Source organism: Eleutherodactylus coqui, chromosome 2 (assembly GCF_035609145.1).
Source record: "Eleutherodactylus coqui strain aEleCoq1 chromosome 2, aEleCoq1.hap1, whole genome shotgun sequence".
Lineage (NCBI taxonomy): Eukaryota > Metazoa > Chordata > Amphibia > Anura > Eleutherodactylidae > Eleutherodactylus > Eleutherodactylus coqui.
The window spans coordinates 330924020-330941895 of NC_089838.1; the positions used below are offsets into that span (position 1 = coordinate 330924020).

The 17876-nt window shown below is 48.8% G+C and overlaps 1 protein-coding gene across 1 annotated transcript in view; it reads right to left on the reverse strand.

Annotated features, from left to right (window-relative positions):
- Positions 1-15876, reverse strand: part of LOC136613049 (phospholipid scramblase 1-like) — a 54802-nt gene extending 38926 nt beyond the window's left edge. Inside the window, exon 1 of the mRNA XM_066593857.1 lies at positions 15647-15876. Coding sequence (XP_066449954.1) covers positions 15647-15665 — 19 coding nt within the window. The 5' untranslated portion in view covers positions 15666-15876. The remainder of the gene's footprint in view (positions 1-15646) is intronic.
- Positions 15877-17876: the final 2000 nt, after the last annotated feature.

Here is a 17876-nt window from a genome sequence, read left to right on the forward strand (position 1 = left end):
TAATTGAGGAGGCTGACTCCCACTGCGCCGCGCATGTTGGAGTTGGTATTCCACTGTAGCTCTACGCTGCTCATAGAGCCTGGCCAACATGTGGAGCGTAGAGTTCCACCGTGTGGGCACGTCGCACAGCAGTCGGTGCACTGGCAGATTAAACCGATGTTGCAGGGTGCGCAGGGTGGCAGCGTCCGTGTGTGACTTGCGGAAATGTGCGCAGAGCCGGCGCACCTTTCCGAGCATGTCTGACAAGCGTGGGTAGCTTTTCAGAAAGCGCTGAACCACCAAATTAAAGACGTGGGCCAGGCATGGCACGTGCGTGAGGCTGCCGAGCTGCAGAGCCGCCACCAGGTTACGGCCGTTGTCACACACGACCATGCCCGGTTGGAGGCTCAGCGGCGCAAGCCAGCGGTCGGTCTGCTCTGTCAGACCCTGCAGCAGTTCGTGGGCCGTGTGCCTCTTATCTCCTAAGCTGAGTAGTTTCAGCACGGCCTGCTGACGCTTGCCCACCGCTGTGCTGCCACGACGCGCGACACCGACTGCTGGCGTCGTGCTGCTGCTGCTGACACATCTTGATTGCGAGACAGAGACTGCGTTGGAGGAGGAGGAGGAGGAGGAGGAGGGTGGTTTACTTGAGAAAGCATACACCGCCGCAGATACCACCACCGAGCTGGGGCCCGCAATTCTGGGGGTGGGTAGGACGTGAGCGGTCCCAGGCTCTGACTCTGTCCCAGCCTCCACTAAATTCACCCAATGTGCCGTCAGGGAGATATAGTGGCCCTGCCCGCCTGTGCTTGTCCACGTGTCCGTTGTTAAGTGAACCTTGCCAGTAACCGCGTTGGTGAGGGCGCGTACAATGTTGCGGGAGACGTGGTCGTGCAGGGCTGGGACGGCACATCGGGAAAAATAGTGGCGACTGGGAACTGAGTAGTGCGGGGCCGCCGCCGCCATCATACTTTTGAAGGACTCCGTTTCCACAACCCTATACGGCAGCATCTCCAGGCTGATAAATTTGGCTACGTGCACGTTTAACGCTTGAGCGTGCGGGTTCGTGGCAGCGTACTTGCGCTTGCGCTCAAACACTTGCGCTAGCGACGGCTGGACGGTGCGCTAAGAGACATTGGTGGATGGGGCCGAGGACAGCGGAGGTGAGGGTGTGGGTGCAGGCCAGGAGACGGTAGTGCCTGTGTCCTCAGAGCGGGGTTGGATCTCAGTGGCAGGTTGGGGCACAGGGGGAGAGGCAGCGGTGCAAACCCGGCTGATCTTGGCGCGACAAAGGTTGCACACCACTGTTCGTCGGTCGTCTGCACTCTCAGTGAAAAACTGCCAGATCTTTGAGCACCTCGGCCTCTGCAGGGTGGCATGGCGCGAGGGGGCGCTTTGGGAAACAGTTGGTGGATTATTCGGTCTGGCCCTGCCTCTACCGCTGGCCACCGCACTGCCTCTTGCAACCTGCCCTGCTGCTGCCCTTGCCTCCCCCTCTGAAGACCTGTCCTCAGTAGGCGTAGCAAACCAGGTGGGGTCAGTCACCTCATTGTCCTGCTGCTCTTCCTCAGAATCCTCAGTGCGCTCCTCCCTCGGACTTAATGCCCTTACTACTACCTCACTGATAGACAACTGTGTCTCATCGTCATCGGCCTCCTCACCCACTGAAAGGTCTTGAGACAGTTGCCGGAAGTCCCCAGCCTCATCCCCTGGACCCCGGGAACTTTCCAATGGTTGGGCATCAGTCACGATAAACTCCTCTGGTGGGAGAGGAACCACTGCTGCCCAATCTGAGCAGGGGCCCGAGAACAGTTCCTGGGAGTCTGCCCGCTCCTCAGAATGTCTCATTTTCATGGAGTGAGGAGGCTGGGAGGAAGGAGGAGCAGCAGCCAGAGGATTCTGAGTTGCAGCAGTGGACGGCGCAGAACATTGGGTGGACGATAGGTTGCTGGAAGCACTTTCTGCCATCCACGACAGGACCTGCTCACACTGCTCATTTTCTAATAAAGGTCTACCGCGTGGACCCATTAAATGTGCTATGAATGTGGGGACGCCAGAAACGTGCCTCTCTCCTAATCCCGCAGCAGTCAGCTGCGATACACCTGGATCAGGAGCTCGGCCTGTGCCCACACCCGGACTAGGGCCTCCGCGTCCTCGGCCGCGCCCACGTCCTCTAGGCCTACCCCTACCCCTCTGCATGCTGTATTACCAGTAATGCAGAAACAGAACGCTGTAATTAAATGTGCCGCTTATTGGCCTGTGGTTGGAGGCTGACTTCGCTTACGGAACGCCAGGAAATAATTTGGCGCACGCCTGCTGTAACACTTAGCTGCCTGCGTATTTATTTGTAGAACTACTACACCCAGCACACACGGACCCAGAACACTGAGCACAGTGACAGGCAGGCCAAATAGATTTTTTGCCCAATATTTTTTTGAAAAGGACCACTGCGTATATTCAGTCAATAATATATGTCTTCTGGCCCTGCCTACACAATTCTGTCCCTGGAGTATTACTGCAGGGCGCAATGCTCTGCACGGCCGATATACCAAAAAAAAAAAAAAGTGCAACACTGCAAAAAGCAGCCTCCACAGTACTGCACACGGTTAGATGTGGCCCTAAGAAGGACCGTTGGGGTTCTTGAAGCCTACACTAACTCCTAACACTCTCCCTATAGCAGCTCCGGCACCAACAGCACTGTCCCTCAGCTATGTCACAACGCATCTGAGGCGAGCCGCGGGAGGGGCCGATTTTTATACTCGGGTGACACCTGATCTCGCCAGCCACTCACTGCAGGGGGGTGGTATAGGGCTTGAACGTCGCAGGGGGAAGTTGTAATGCCTTCCCTGTCTTTCAATTGGCCAGAAAAGCGCGCTAACGTCTCAGAGATGAAAGTGAAAGTAACCCGAACATCGCGTGGTGCTCGTTACGAGTAACGAGCATCTCGAACACGCTAATACTCGAACGAGTATCAAGCTCGGACGAGTACGTTCGCTCATCTCTAGTTAGGACCCATCTAAGAGCTTGGTCACCTGGATGTTTGTAGATGGGCCAATGTAATTTGATCAAATTATATACCAAGAACGTTCCATTTAATGTGGTTAGAGTATTGATTATAGGTATGTATACCTCTGATAAGAAATTTGTTTTGCGTGCTGTTGACATTTTTGCTTTCTGGTTGAGCCCATTCCGTGATGGCTTTCACCTTCGCCCTGAGGCAAGTCAGCACAGTTTGTACATGTGCACGGTGTGTCTCCCAGTCAGAGGAGAAAATCAGGATGTCATCCAGGTATACCACATAACATAAGCCAAAAGGCATAACGAGGTGACCAAGAGGCGTATTAACAGCTGTCTTCCCGTACACGGATTAGATTATAAGATCCCCTCAGGTCGAGCTTAGAAAACCACCGGGCCCACAAAACCTGATAAGGAGGTCGGGGATGAGCGGAAGAATGTATTGGTTCCTGACGGTTATCTTGTTGAGCTCTCTGTAATCAATGCAGGGTCTGAGACCCCAGTCCTTCTTCTCAACAAAGAAAAACCTGCAACCCAAAGGAGACTCCGAGGGTTGGATGTGACTCTTGGCCAAACTGTCCTGAATATAGTTCTTCATAGACTCCCACTCAGGGGCAGTTACGTTGTAGATCCGACCCTTTGGGAGTTTGGCACCTGGAACCAAATCAATTTTGCAGTCAAATTCTCTATGAGGAGGCAATACTTCAGATAGCTGTTTGGAGAAAGCATCAGAAAATTTAGAGAGATAGTCTGGTAACTCAATACCATCACAAGCAGAGATATCCACCTCCACAGGACTCATGTGATTGGCACATTGGGGACCCCACATGACCAGTTCCAAGAGTCCTAAATAATAATGCGGTTGTGTTCCCTTAGCCAAGGTAGCCCTAAGACTATGTCCATGGACAGGTCTTTCATGACGAGGAATGTGCAGGACTCAGCATACAAGGCTCCCACAGTAAACTTTAACTCTGGGGTATCAAGATTGACGAGGCCAGCCCGCAATGAAGTGGAGTCTACCCCAGAAACCTGAATCGGAGGATCTAAATGTAACAAGGAAACAGACATTTGCGCCACAAAATCAAAATTAACGAAATTTGCGCAGCCCCGAAATCAATAAAGGCTTGGTCCGGCACGGAAGAAAGAACGAAATTCTAAGGTGCAGGGCAAGAACATCTTAGACACTACTGAGAGTACCTTAGCTCCTAGACAGTCCTCCTGACAATTGACTAGGAGCGGAGGTTTTCCTGCTGCGGCTTCTTCCCGCAAGTTGTAACTTGATGACTAGACTCTCCACAGTATGAACAGAGGTGTTTTTTTAGTCGTTATTCGCTTCGTTGTTTAGGTGACATGGTTCCCAGTTCCATGGGTTTAGCGGAGAGAGGAGAAATGGCCGGGTCTTTCGAGGAGGTGGCCGGATGGACTGGGCTGGTCCAAGTGGATCATCTGGTCCTTAGTCGATGATCAGCTCGAATAGCTAGCGACATTGCTTGCTCCAGGGTCTTAGGCTCAGAATGCACAACCAGCAGATCCTTAAGGCCTTTGGACTGGCCGGCCAAGAACAAGTCCTTGAGAGCTGAGTCGTTCCACCCTGACTCAGTGCAGTGTTGTCAGAACTGAGGGCAATAGTCCTCCGCCACCTTCCAACCCTGGTGCAAGGATAACAGTCTCAACACAGCGTAAGCAGCCCGGTCGGATTCGTCATAGATTTGGCCAGAGCGAAACAAAAGGCGTCAAGAGAATGTTGTGTGGGAGAGTCAGAAGGTAAAGAGAAGGCACAATTTTGAGGGTCTCCTCTCAGGCGAGTAATCATGATTCCCACTCTCTGGTACTCCGTGCAGGAAGAGTGGGGTCGAAGGTCGAAGTACAGCTTGTAGCCCTCTCTGAAGGCAAAAAACTGACTTCTCTTCCCGGAAAAGAAATCCGGCAGCATAGACTGAGGCTCAGAAACTGTCACTAGAATGGAGGGAGGCTGAACCTGAGCCGTAGACACTACCTGTTCTTGTTGCTGCAGACAGGTGGTTAGGTCCTGAACCAGGTTCGTCAGGGCCTGGACCTGATTTGCTAAGGCCGCCACGGCCTCCATGGAAGGGGTCAATGTAGCCAGTCGGATACAAAAGTCTGACCTATTTTGGGCCAGTGTACCTGTCAGGGAGCTGGGGTCCTGGTACAGGAAGTCCCTGAAAACTGCCCACAACCCCTGTCCCTACCTACTTGGCCCCCTAGGCCCCTGGGTGACAACTGGGTGACAGTCCCTGGGCTAACTAGGGAAGTGGGGCTGGGAGTAGACTACAAACAAATACTGGAACAAACAAACACAAAGGGAGATCAGGCAATCCGGGTCGGCAACTGGAGAGAATGCAGTACAAAAGGGGTCCGGCAAAGGCAAAGTCAGAGTCCAAGCAAGCAAGTCCAAAACAAAGCAGCAATCAGAAAACCGCGGGTGTAGTTGAAAGACCAAACGTACACTGGCAGTACTGGATAGGAACTGAAAGGTTTAAATGCTGTCAGGACTCCCGCCCCAGCAGCTGATTGGGGCAGGCAGCCTGACAGCAACACGAACCAGTCACGGAGTGCCGGAAAAAGCCGACCCAGCACTTGCTGAGAGGGCGGAGACAGAGGAAGTGCGCTCGGCTGCCATGGCAATGGGGATGCAGCGCAGGGCGACACCAGCAGCATCCCTAGCAACCCTGCGGCGTACAGAATTACTGCGGCAAGGGGTGGTCACCAACACCGGTGCTCCCCCGCGCTGCATCCCAGCCGCCCGCGAGATAGGACCGGCAGTGCAGGCATGGAGGCCCCGGGAGCCGCCGCTCCTGACACCAGCTCTACACAGTAATAGTGATTACAGTGAAGTTACCTCCAGTGATCACAGGTGATGTCCTCTCTGTTCAGAGTTGTCCCTATTTTTTTTTTTCTCTGAGAGTCAAGATCAAAACTGAGATTTCTTGCAACTGAATTTCTCAATGCTCCCCTATATTAACAGTGTCCCTGATGTGGTCCCACTAAATAACAGTGCCCCCATTGTGGTTCAACTAAGTAACAGTGTTCCTGCTGTGGTCCTATTAAGTAGCAGAGCACCGCTGTGTTCACAATTAATAATAATGCCCACTCTGTGGCCACAATTAGTATGAATGAAACCTCTTTTACTCTAATTAGTAATGGGACTCCCTTTGTTGCTCCAATTAGTAATAGTGTCCCTGCTGTGGCCCCAGTAAGTAACAACAGCTCCTCAATGGTCACAATAACTAATAGTGCCCAAGCTGTTGCTCCGGTTTACAATAGGACTCACCTATATGGCCCATTGCAATTAATATACGGCTTCTCTCTGTGGCACCGGAATTGCAGCTGTTTGTACAGTGGAAGGAATCTTATTTGCATACTCACAACATCAGCATCCTGAGCGAGGAAGCTGGAGGAAAGGTGAGCTCGAGCATTAGGGTACTCGAGACGAGCACCACGCGGTACTTGAGTCAATTCCATTTCCTTCCCTTCATGTTTTGCGCCATTTTCCGGCCAATAGACATGCAGGGAGGGCATTACAACTCCCTCCTGTGACGTTCCAACTCTATCCCACCCCCCTGCAGTGAGTGGCTGGCGAGATCAAGTGACCGCCGAGTATATAAGGCAGTCCCGCCCGCTGCTCGCCTCAGACACACGCTGACAGAGATTAGGAAGAGAGCTGCTGCTGCTATAGGGAGAGTGTTAGGCTACTGTTTGCGTCTGCAAGAACCCCAACGGTCCTTCTTAGGGCCACATCTTACCGTGTGTACTACTGTTGTGGATACTAGGAGCAGTTTTGCACATTTTTTTTTTCATCTTGGGCTCTGCAGACTATTGCGTTCTCAGTCTGCAGCCAATTATACAGAGTATAGGGGCAGTACTGGTGAGGCAGGGACAGTGGTAGTGTAGAATCCTGTTAACAAGTACCCCAAAAAAGCTCCTGCTTACGGCTACCTGTGACCGTGTGCATTACTGTTGTGGCTGCTGTGACTTCTAGTGGCTCACTATTAGCCAGCTTGCCCTTTCTGCAGGCCAGCGTATAATTTTTTGGGCCTACAGTGTGCGTTACAGTACCGCTGTCAACCTCCAAGTTTAGGCCAATTGCCTAATTTTTTACACCGCTCTGTGCGTCCCGTCAACTTCACGCACAGCGTACGTCCACCGGCACTCGGTTTTGGTATCTGCGGCGGTGTATGCCACCTCCTCTAAACCCTCCCCTCCTCCTCCAACAATGAAAACATTCTTGGCAAATGCTTTCGCTTTGGTCTGTCTTGCGCCTGTCCAAGAATTTCACCTAAACCGGCACAACATGAATGCCCCTGGCCGTCCCTCTGAATCCTGGCCACATTCCGAAAACCAACAAAATACAACCGGGGTCTTATTCGATTATTCGTAGCTGAAGCATTCAGCCGACCGGTAGACGAATAGCAGCTTCCATCTTGTTGGTGCTGATAATAATTACATATTGTAATGTACAGCTGAGGTAGGAATGGAGCCGACTATAGAACACAGCATCCCTGCAGGGCTGGGGACAGAGTAGCAGCAGGCAGATATCCTTGGTGGAAGCAGGCCAGCTGAGATCCACATACTCCCAGGCTGATTTTGGACTGATTGATGAGGCCTTTACTTGTGATCATCTTTGGTAATTCCTGACAAAGATGAGTGGTATAGCCAGAAACTTGTATTGCAAACACTTTGAAATGGTCAACAGAAAACATATGAATGAAGCCTTTCCATATTTCTGATTGAGATGAGGAGGAGTTCAGACTTTTAGTACCTAGAAAATCCTTTTCATTGCTATCAAATGCCCCTCTTGTCTCTGAAAATAGTAGCTTTTCCACATAGCTGTTGTTGCTTCCACTTTTGTTCTGTGGCTTTACTTTTGTCCATTGGCTTTTATTCGTATCTGAAGGTTTGATTTTGCCCATGGAGGCAAAATTTAAGGTGTAGGCGCGGAACCGAGCCTGACCCTGGGCCCGCTAACGTGCTTCCCACACAGACTATAGCGGGTCCTGGTGTCATGGTGTCTTGGCCTTGTAATGCCACCTCCTCCTCCCGCTTGGGGTCAGGGGATTAGCAATGCGCATCATGTATTTTCTCTCGTGTTACCACAGTTATCGGAGAGGAGCGTAACTGCATTAACGTTACAGGGGTCTGCCTATACTTCAGCTGCAGAAATGTTACAGGGGTCTGCCAATACTGCTGCTACATAAATGTTTCTGGGGTCTGCGTATACTTCTGCAACTAAAATGTTACTGGGGTCTGTCTATACTGTTACTACTGAAATGTAACTAATACTGGGCTCTCCCTATACTGCTGCTACGGAAATATTACTGGGGTCTGTCTATACTGTTACTACTGAAATGTTACTAATACTGGGCTCTGCCTATACTGCTGCAACGGAAATGTTACTGGGTTATGCCTATACTGCTGCTACGGAAATGTTACTGGGGTCTGTCTATACTGTAACTACAGAAATGTTACTGGGGTCTACCTAGACTTCTACAACATAACTGTTAGTGGGGTCAGCTTATACCTTTGCTACAGGAATATTACAGGGGTCTGTGCATAGTATGGGTGCACTAAGTTTTCCCATCACGGTGTTCTACCTATCTGGCCCCATCAAAAAAAGCAGACTGACTAGGGCATGGAGTGTGGGCCGAAGCCAACCTGTATTTTATCTCACGTTACCTCAGCTATGCGGGGCACTGCAATGGGATTTATTTTTGTACCGTTTGTGGCTTCCTGGAACCCACCCATGCTGTGGGTGCACACTTACTTCCCATAGCGGACTTGTACCTGCCTGTGACTATGAAAAACCCCCAGCCTAACTAGGGTATGCAGTGTGGGCTGAAGCCAACCTGTACTTTCTCTCACGTTACCGCAGCTATCCGGGGCACTGCATTGTGACAAACAAGAGGAGTGATACAGCGCTAATGAGACGTTCACAGCTACGCTAGCATTGGAGTCCACTCTAGGCCTGCGATTGCTGAGGGTTTGTGCAGAGGCCTATGTCCTGGGTGCAGTGAAAGTCCGCTTCCTGCCTACGATTGCTGAGGCTGTGGGCCGAGGCCTATGTCTCAGGGGAACTGCAACTGCTCCAGGTTGGGGCTGTGCAACTTTTTCCTGGCTAATCCAGTCATTGGAGCGGTGAAAGAAAACGTAACTGATTTACTGAGCCCGTCGCAGATGAACTAGCATCGAAGTCCGCTTCATGCCCGCGATTGCTGAGAGTGTGAGCCGAGGCTTATGTCCCTGGGGAACTGCAACTACGCCAGGTTGGGGCTGTGGAGCTTGGTCCTGCTAATCCAGTCATTGGAGCGGAGAAAGGAAAGGTAACTGATTTAATGAGACATTCGCAGCTGAACTAGCATCGAAGTCCGCTGCATGGCCGCGTTTGCTGGGGGTGTGGGCTGAGGCCTATGTCCCGGGGGAAGTGCAAGTATGCCAGGTTGGGGCTGTGGACCTTTTTCCTGCTAATCCAGTCATTGGAGCGGTGAAAGGAAAGCTAACTGATTTAATGAGACCTTCGCAGCTTAACTAGCATCGAAGTCCGCTTCATGCCTACGATTGCTGAAGCTGTGGGCCAAGGCCTATGTCGTGGGTGCGGTGCAAGTCTGCCATGTTTGGTGGCTCTGATTTATTTATTGTTCATGTCTTGGGTTGCCTAGGACCCACCTATGCTGTTGGTGCCCACTTAGTTCCCACCGCGGTGTTCGACCTGTCCGGCACAAAGACATTGACTGACTTGGGTAGGGGGCAGAGTGCAGATGGCTTTCCCCTTGCGGTGTCGATTGAGCTATCCGACACCTTGACAGAATGAATATTGTGTGGGCACATGGATTCCCCATAGCTATGTAACTCATGCGCACGTTTGCAGCTCCTGACAGAGGTGGCACAGGATTGGAATGAAGATCGAACGTCAATTTCTCATCGATTCTCTACAGCATTGTGGGCTATCGCACCCCCCCTCCCTTTAAAGAGGGTCGCAGCCTAGCCCTGCCAGCCCTCTGCAGTGTGTGCCTCCGGTTCCTCCTCATGGCAGACGCACTTATAAATAGACATGAAGGTGGTGCGGCTATGAGGCCAGCGTGTGGCATAAGGGCAGCTGAAGACAGCGCAGGGAAACTTTGGTGTGCGCTGTGGACGCTGGGTCGTGCGGGGGGGGGGGGGGGGGTTGGGCAGCATGTAACCCAGGAGAAGAGGCAGCAGTGTGCCCCGCAGGCAGTGATTGTGCTTGGTTGCAGGTAGTGTGGTGCTTAGCTAAGGTGTGGCTTACTAATGAGGGTTTGTCCAAAGTAAAAATTGTTAGGGGCGGGGGGGGGGGGCACTCTTGCCGCTATTGTGGCTTAATAGTGGGACCTGGGAACCTGAGATGCAGCCCTGCATGTTGCCCCTCGCCTGCCCTATCCGTATCTGTGTCGTTTCCATCACTTTCGTAGGTTTTGAAAATTTGCACAAATGAAAACCTTAGCGAGCATCGGTCATATACAAAAATGCTCGGGTCGCCTATTGACTTCAATGGGGTTCGTTACTCGAAACGAACCCTTGAGCATCGCGGAAAGTTCGACTCGAGCAACGAGCACCCGAGCATTTTGGTGCTCGCTCATCTCTAATCATTGCTAATGGCTCTCAAATTTGTGTTACATGTTATTGGTTTTCTGCTCATGGGCAGGGAAATGCATATCCCCATTACACACTAAATGGGTTAATATTGGACAAAAAAAGGACTTGATGATTTTACTAATATCGGGCAACTGCTGCCAAGGCAAATAGGATCATGGGGTACATCAAAAGAGATCTAGGGGCACATGGCGAGAACATTGTTCTTCCTCTTTACCAGTCACTGGTCAGACCACACATGGAATATTGTGTACAGTTTTGGGCACCAGTACTCAGGAAGGATATATCAGAGCTTGAGAGGGTACAAAGGAGGCAACTAAAGTAATAAACATAATGGGCGGACTACAATACCTATAGAGGTTATCAAAACTGGGATTTTTTAGTTAAGAAAAAAGACATTTGAGGGACAATCTAATAAATAAGTATAAATATATCAGGGGACAATACTAAGATCTCTCCCATTACCTTTTTATACCCAGGACTGTAACAAGGGTGCGCTCTAATAACTATTGTGCAGTACACAGGAAGGCCTGCAGAAGGCTACAGACAGCCATTCTGAGACCAGTAGAGAGGGTTAACACCTGTGGGTGGGGAAGGAACTATGTTAAAAGGAGCAGTTACTAGTATACACAAGAGAAGTGATAGCTCAGTTGAGCAGAATGCTGCCTGCAAGCCAGAGAGGTGGTGAGGAGCCACATCAGGAACTGGGAACCTGTTCTTGTACCGTAACACGTCTGACAGAGGAAGACGCCCTCTAGGCACCCCGGGCGGGGTAGTGACGGTGGCCCTGTGGGGTTCTGAACCCTTACTTATGGACTTTTGTATTGTATGCTGTGTACATGGACTGTTTTGCTGTGCTGTGCAAATAAAATTGGGAATCCTGTCTCTGAAGCATCTATCTACATGTGTAACAAGGGGGCGCTCTAATAACTATATACAAATATATCAGGGTTCATTACAGAGATCTCTCCCATCAACTATTTATACCCAGGACTGTAACAAGGGGGCGCTCTAATAACTATGTATACATATATCAGGGGTCAGAACAGAGATCTCTCCAATCATCTATTTATACCCAGGACTGTGACAGTAACAAAGGGGGGCCCTATATGGCTCTCTAGAGCAAAGAAGGTTTCTACACAACATAGAAAGGGGTTCTTTACTGTAAGAGCAGTGATTGGTGATGGAAAACTCGCTAAAAGAGTATAAGAGGGGCCTGGATGCTTTTCTTGAGTGTTATAATATTGCATGTTATATTACTGATAACTTCAGAAGGGTCGCTGATTCGGGATTATTTCGGTTGCCAGATGGGAGTCAGGAAGGAATTATTCCCATAAATGAGGAAAATTGGCTTCTACCTCATTGGGGTTTTTCGCTTTCCTCTGGATCAACATTGGGGGGTATTAGGCTGAACTGAATGGGCATATGTCTATATGTTTTTCAGCCTTACACACTATGTAACTATGTGCTGGAATATCGTCACAAGGACACCCGTGCGATTCTAAATCCAAACAGTAGCATTCACTGGATGAATATAATGGGTAAGTTGCATGTTTTTTTTTTTTTACATTATCTATAAATTCTGGAACGGCAAGCAGAATGTCATCAATTTTCCTTCTTTAACCCCTTAGTGACCAAGCCTGTTTGCGCCTTAATGACCAGAGCAAATTTTGGAAATCTGACATGTGTCACTTTGACATAGAATAACTCTGTAAAGGTTTTGCATATCCAAGTGATTCTGACATTGTTTTTTCGCCGCATGTTGTACTTCATTTAGGTGGTGAAAATAGTCCGGTAGAATTTGTGTATATTTATTAAAAGCACTAAAATTGGGAACATTTTTCACATTTTCAACTGCGATATCTCAAATATGTGCGAACATACTGTACAAATTCTTGATAAGATATATATTTCCATCTGTTTACTTTATTCTGGGCACACATTAGAAAAAGTTCAGTCTTTTTTTAACCATTTAAGAAACGTGCAAATTTAACATTGATTTTCAGCATTTTGAGGAACACTTTGTTTTCCGGCACCAAGCCAAGATTGCAAAGGCTCATAGGAGTCAGAATGATAGATACCCCCACAAATGACCCCATTTTAAAAACCACACCCCTTAATTTATACACTTAGGGGGGGGGGGGGGGCAGGAGTATTTTTACCCCACAGATTTTTTTCATGAATTAATGCAATTTAGAGGAGAAAAAATAAAATTTGATGTTTTTGCAAATATGCCATTTAAAAGATGGAATTTTTTTTCTATAACGCACATGAAAATGCGTATTTGCACCCAAAATGGATACCCCCATTTGTCTTGTGTTCAGAAACATACCCATTGTTGCCCTAATCTTGTGTCCGTATGCACAACAGGGTCCAAACCGAAAAGAGCAGACGGTGACATTCAGAACAGTCATTTTGCTTGAAGGGGATTTCAGCCCCATTGCCCAATTTTAGAGCCCTTGATGGACCAAAACGACAGAGAACTCCCACAAATGACCCCATTTTGAAAACTAGACCTCTTAATGAATGTATCTAGGGGTGTACTGCGCATTTTGACCCCACGGTTTTTGAATGAATCTAAGCAAAGCAGAAGGAAAAAATAACGATTTTCATTTTTTTGGCAATCATGTACTTTTAAACCCGTTTTTTGTGTACAGCACACATATCAATGAAGACTTGTACCACAAAATGGATACCCCTGTTTGTCCCGTGTTCAGAAACATACCCATTGTAGCCCTAAAATTATGTCCGTATTCACAACGGGGCCCAAAACCAAAGGAGCAGCCTGTGGCTTTTAGAACAGACATTTTGCGTGAAGGCGTTTTAGGCCCCATTGCCCACTTGTAGACCCCTTGAGCAGTCAAAACGATATAGAATCCCCACAAATGACCCCATTTTGAAAACTAGACCACTTAACGAATTCATATAGGGGTGTACTGTGTATTTTAACCCCACAGTTTTTGAATGAGTCTGAGCAAAGCAGATGGAAAAAATTATGATTTTAATTTTTTTGGCAATTGTGTCATTTTAAAAACATTTTTTTTTGTACAGCACACATAGGAATGAAAAAGTTCACCCCAAAATGAATACCCTCGTTTGTCCCGTTTTCAGAGACATACCCATTGTGGCCTTAATATTATGTCTGTATGCACAACGGGGCTCAAAACGAAAGGCGCATCAAACTTCAACAGTGTCTTAAATTTTACGTAATCGCCATTATCTATTGGATAACGGCGATCAGGTGACCGGAAACCACTCACTGCGGCCCTCGGTCACTGCTCCAGGCTCTTGGCTACATTTAGTAGCCAGGAGCAAGGAGACTTTGAATTTCCAGGGCCCTGAGCAGCTTTTGCGCTTGTGTCCACCATTTTGCTAATGGGCACATGCGCCAAAGTTGGGGAAAGGTCCGTGGATAAAGATCCCATCAGGGGACATCACCAGAGGCCTTAGGTAAGTAATATCTCCTCCCCTCACGAATCTGATCTGTGATTGGAGGTGACATTTTTACTTCTTTTACTTTTATGTGATCGCCGTTTTCAATTGGAAAATGGCAATCGTGATAAGGAACCGCGTTTTGCGGGCCCCGGTGAAATCTCCAGGCTTTCGGCTACATTTGGTAGGCAGGAGCAGGGAGATTTTAAATTACCCTGGCAATCTGCGCCTTTTGCACATGCGTCCGCCATCTTGGTGCGGTGCCTTAGGTACGTCATTTCATCTCCCCTCACGGATCCGTGAGGAGAGATCAAACTTAAACTTTTTTTAAAACTTTTCAAAAACTTTTTTTACTTTACATGATCGCTGTTATCCATTGGATAGCAGCGATCATGTGACCGGGAACCACATACAGCAGCTCCCTGTGACATCCCTCTGCTCTCGGCTACACATGGGAGCCGGGAGCAGAAAAATTTTTAAATTTCCCGGGCCGCGCGCGCCTTCTGTGCGCGCGCCCGACGTCATACTTGCAGAAGGCGCCGACGGGACCTGGGAGGCTGGGACACCTCATCGCGGAGAAGGCGGATGAGTACTTTCAGCTGCCCCGATGGATCCGATCCATCGGGGCAGCTGAATCTTTAACTTTTTAAAACTTTTTACTAACTTTTATATGATCGCCGGCATTCGGTAAATGCCGGCGATCATGTGACCGGGGGAGGGGACCTGCGGCTTGGAATGGCAGCTCCAGGTTGCCGGCTACCTCCGGGAGCCGTCAGCATAGAGCTGTCACATCCTCAGCTTGCTGGGCCTTAATCCCTGCAGGAAACATATTTCTACGTCCTCAGGGAATAAGGCCCAGCAAGCTAGGACGTAAAAAGTCTATGGGCTGGTCATTAAGGGGTTAATGGAGGATGTTTGCACAAAAAGGATTATCAACAGAAAAAAGTACTTTTTTTCTCTAAGGCAACACCATGCTGGATGCAGGTACACAGCGCCACTACATCTCTACTGATCCAGGTTAATTCAGAGGCCCAACTTCTATTCTCCAATCTCCTGTATATAACTGGCACTCACCAAAGGAAAGGCTGTAGAAGAGAATCCAACCTCTCCCACAGCCGCTCATTCAGCAAGCCGATACCACATACAAGGGATTCCAGTTCTGACAGATTCAATGCTCTATCATGTGCATGTGTGAGCGTTCAGTCGCCCTCTAGGTGTCATCTGGCACATCGTCCATGCCAGCTAAGACAGTCCAGCCCACCCACCGGACCACCTCAGAATTAGCAAGCCGCACAGAAAAAGTTTAAAACTTATTTTTCAAGTTTTACCGTATCTATTTTTTAACCAAATAGGTTTGAGAATGAGCAGCCCAGTATGTAGCAATACCGCCATGTTGGACGGGTTTTGTCAGCTTAACTATGTCAGAATCGATGGCGGGCTCCCTTTAATATTGGAGACAAGACCAAACCCTTTACATGATGAGGATTAGCCATGGCTGCCCTGCTGGTGCGTTTGGTTGGACCATTGCTGGTGGCGATCCTCACAATGTAAGTAGATGATGGAGAGATATGTGAAGAGAGATGAAGCTGCTTACCTGCAGATTGTGGATCCATCTGGAGATGAAGCTCCAGGATATATATCAGAGATGCTAGGGTAATAGTGTGCTGTATAACACTACTGCCCCTCCCTGCAGAATTAGTTTTCTTCTATGATTACTTCCTACTCAGCAAGAAAGACTGAAGATTATGTATCCCGGTGGAAACTCCAGCAATTGTGACTTATGTAAAATAGCAAATCTTGGAAGGCAGCACAATGCTTAATGCAGCTGCCAGTGACTGGAGGGCGAGTTTAGGCTGAGTAAGGGGTGCGACCCACAGTGAGGGGGGTGGAGATACATAATTAAGGAAGAGAGAAGCAAGTACAAAACGAGTGATGAGGGAAGGGGTCGCATCCTTCTATCCAAGGAGCCTGGATGAGATGACACCCTCCCTGGAGTTTACTAATGATGCACTTAAGGGTTGTGTATAGCATTGTTCTAATTGTCTAAGTATCATATGGAAGTCGTCACAGCTATTGTTTTCCATGCCAGCAGTTTTTGCTGTAAGGGAAGGGCGTTTCATCAAGCACGAGTTTATAGCGGGGCTTCCTGATGCCTTGTCGTACTCATGAAAAAATGTTGGGGGAAGGTTAAAGCATGGAAACAAGGCTTGTTATAGGCTTGGAATAATTAATAAAGCTGAAGCCTACCCCACTTAAAAAGACAAAAATATGTGTGGAGTGCTTTTCTCTTAGTTTAAGAAGGGGAGCAGATTAATGTAGAAAAGAGGGTGAGTACATTCAGTCTTAACAGCCATTGTAATTTATGTAAAATAGGAAACTCTTTCTTCTGTAGATGACCAAATCAAAGGTACAGAAGAACATACTAGAAACACAATAGTCTGATGTGCTTCGTACCAGAGTGTATGGTTCCCAGGGACAGATAGGCTCTGCAGTAATAATGCTCCAGGTTTAAAAGTCTTATCTACTACTTGTCACACATGTCCCATTATCACAGTTAATTGATTACCTCATTTCAGTTTTGGCATACTAAAGACCCATTTAGATGGGATCAATGTCGGGCAAACGATGCCCAACACTCATCCCTGCATGTACTCGCTCCCATGCCGTTGTACAGGAGCTAGTATCGCTGGCTCGCTCACAGAGCGGCCAGCAGGGGGGCAGGGTGGCTGCAGGAGATTTTTCTCCTCGTCCCTCCTGTGAGCCAATCCCCAAGGTCTGTGCTTATATATATATCCCAGCTCAGTGGTGTAGCTAAAGGCTCATGGGCCTGAGTACAAAAGTTTATCTTGGGGACCCCCAACATCTCTTAACCTGTAACAGGGCCTACTTATCCTGAGGTCAATAATTCCGGGAGGGAAGAGGAGAGAGGAGAGAGAGAAGGGAGAGAGAAGAAGAGAGAGAGAGAGAGAGAACAAGTCTGTATCAAGTGAGTGTCTGTGGAGTGACCCTACCCCTATCCTCCTCTGGAGAGTTACCCCTTCAAGGAGCGGTACCTGACAGATAATGTAGACTGCAGGACCATTATCATCCCTAGCTTCCTCCCTGACTTCCGATCTTCTGTCCTACCTGCACCGGTGTGTATTAAACTGTTAACTGTCCAGCTACAAGTAAAGTTTTGGAAGTCCCTGACCATTCCCAGGAAGTGAAGTACTAAAGTTAATTGTGTGTGTGGACCTCCTTCATTTATCCACCAAGGGTCATTCCAGTGAGTAAGGAATGGTGGTGTCACACGTGACAAATCTTCAGTTCACCGTATGTTTATAGGCAATCGCTGTCATAGCATTGCCTGGAAGAGGCCCAGCGCTGCTCTGACCGAAGTTACATGCTTCCCTCTGTGGAGGAGTCTGGTAAGATCCACCGTGACAAGTGACAACTCTACCCTCCAAGCTCCTCAGCATGGACCGGTCTTAGTGTATCTTGATGCCAGCAGGTTAACCTGGTGGAGCAAAGATTGACAGGAGGGTGATGCCCCATGTACCTGATTGGCTGGACCAGCTGCTTGCCAGCTGGTCCTGTGAGCTAAGTAAAGAAGAAGCCGAAAAAAAATATACATCCGCTGCCAGCGCTGCATCCGTTCACGCCTGGCGGAAGGGAAGGGACTTTCATCTGCAGCGGGGGCCGCAAAGCTACTGTGCTGCAGGCCGCCCTGGATTGCTGCCACAACATAACTTAAAGGAGATGTCCCGCGCCGAAACGGGTTTTTTTTTTTTTAAACCCCCCCCCCGTTCGGCGCGAGACAACCCCGATGCAGGGGTTAAAAAAAC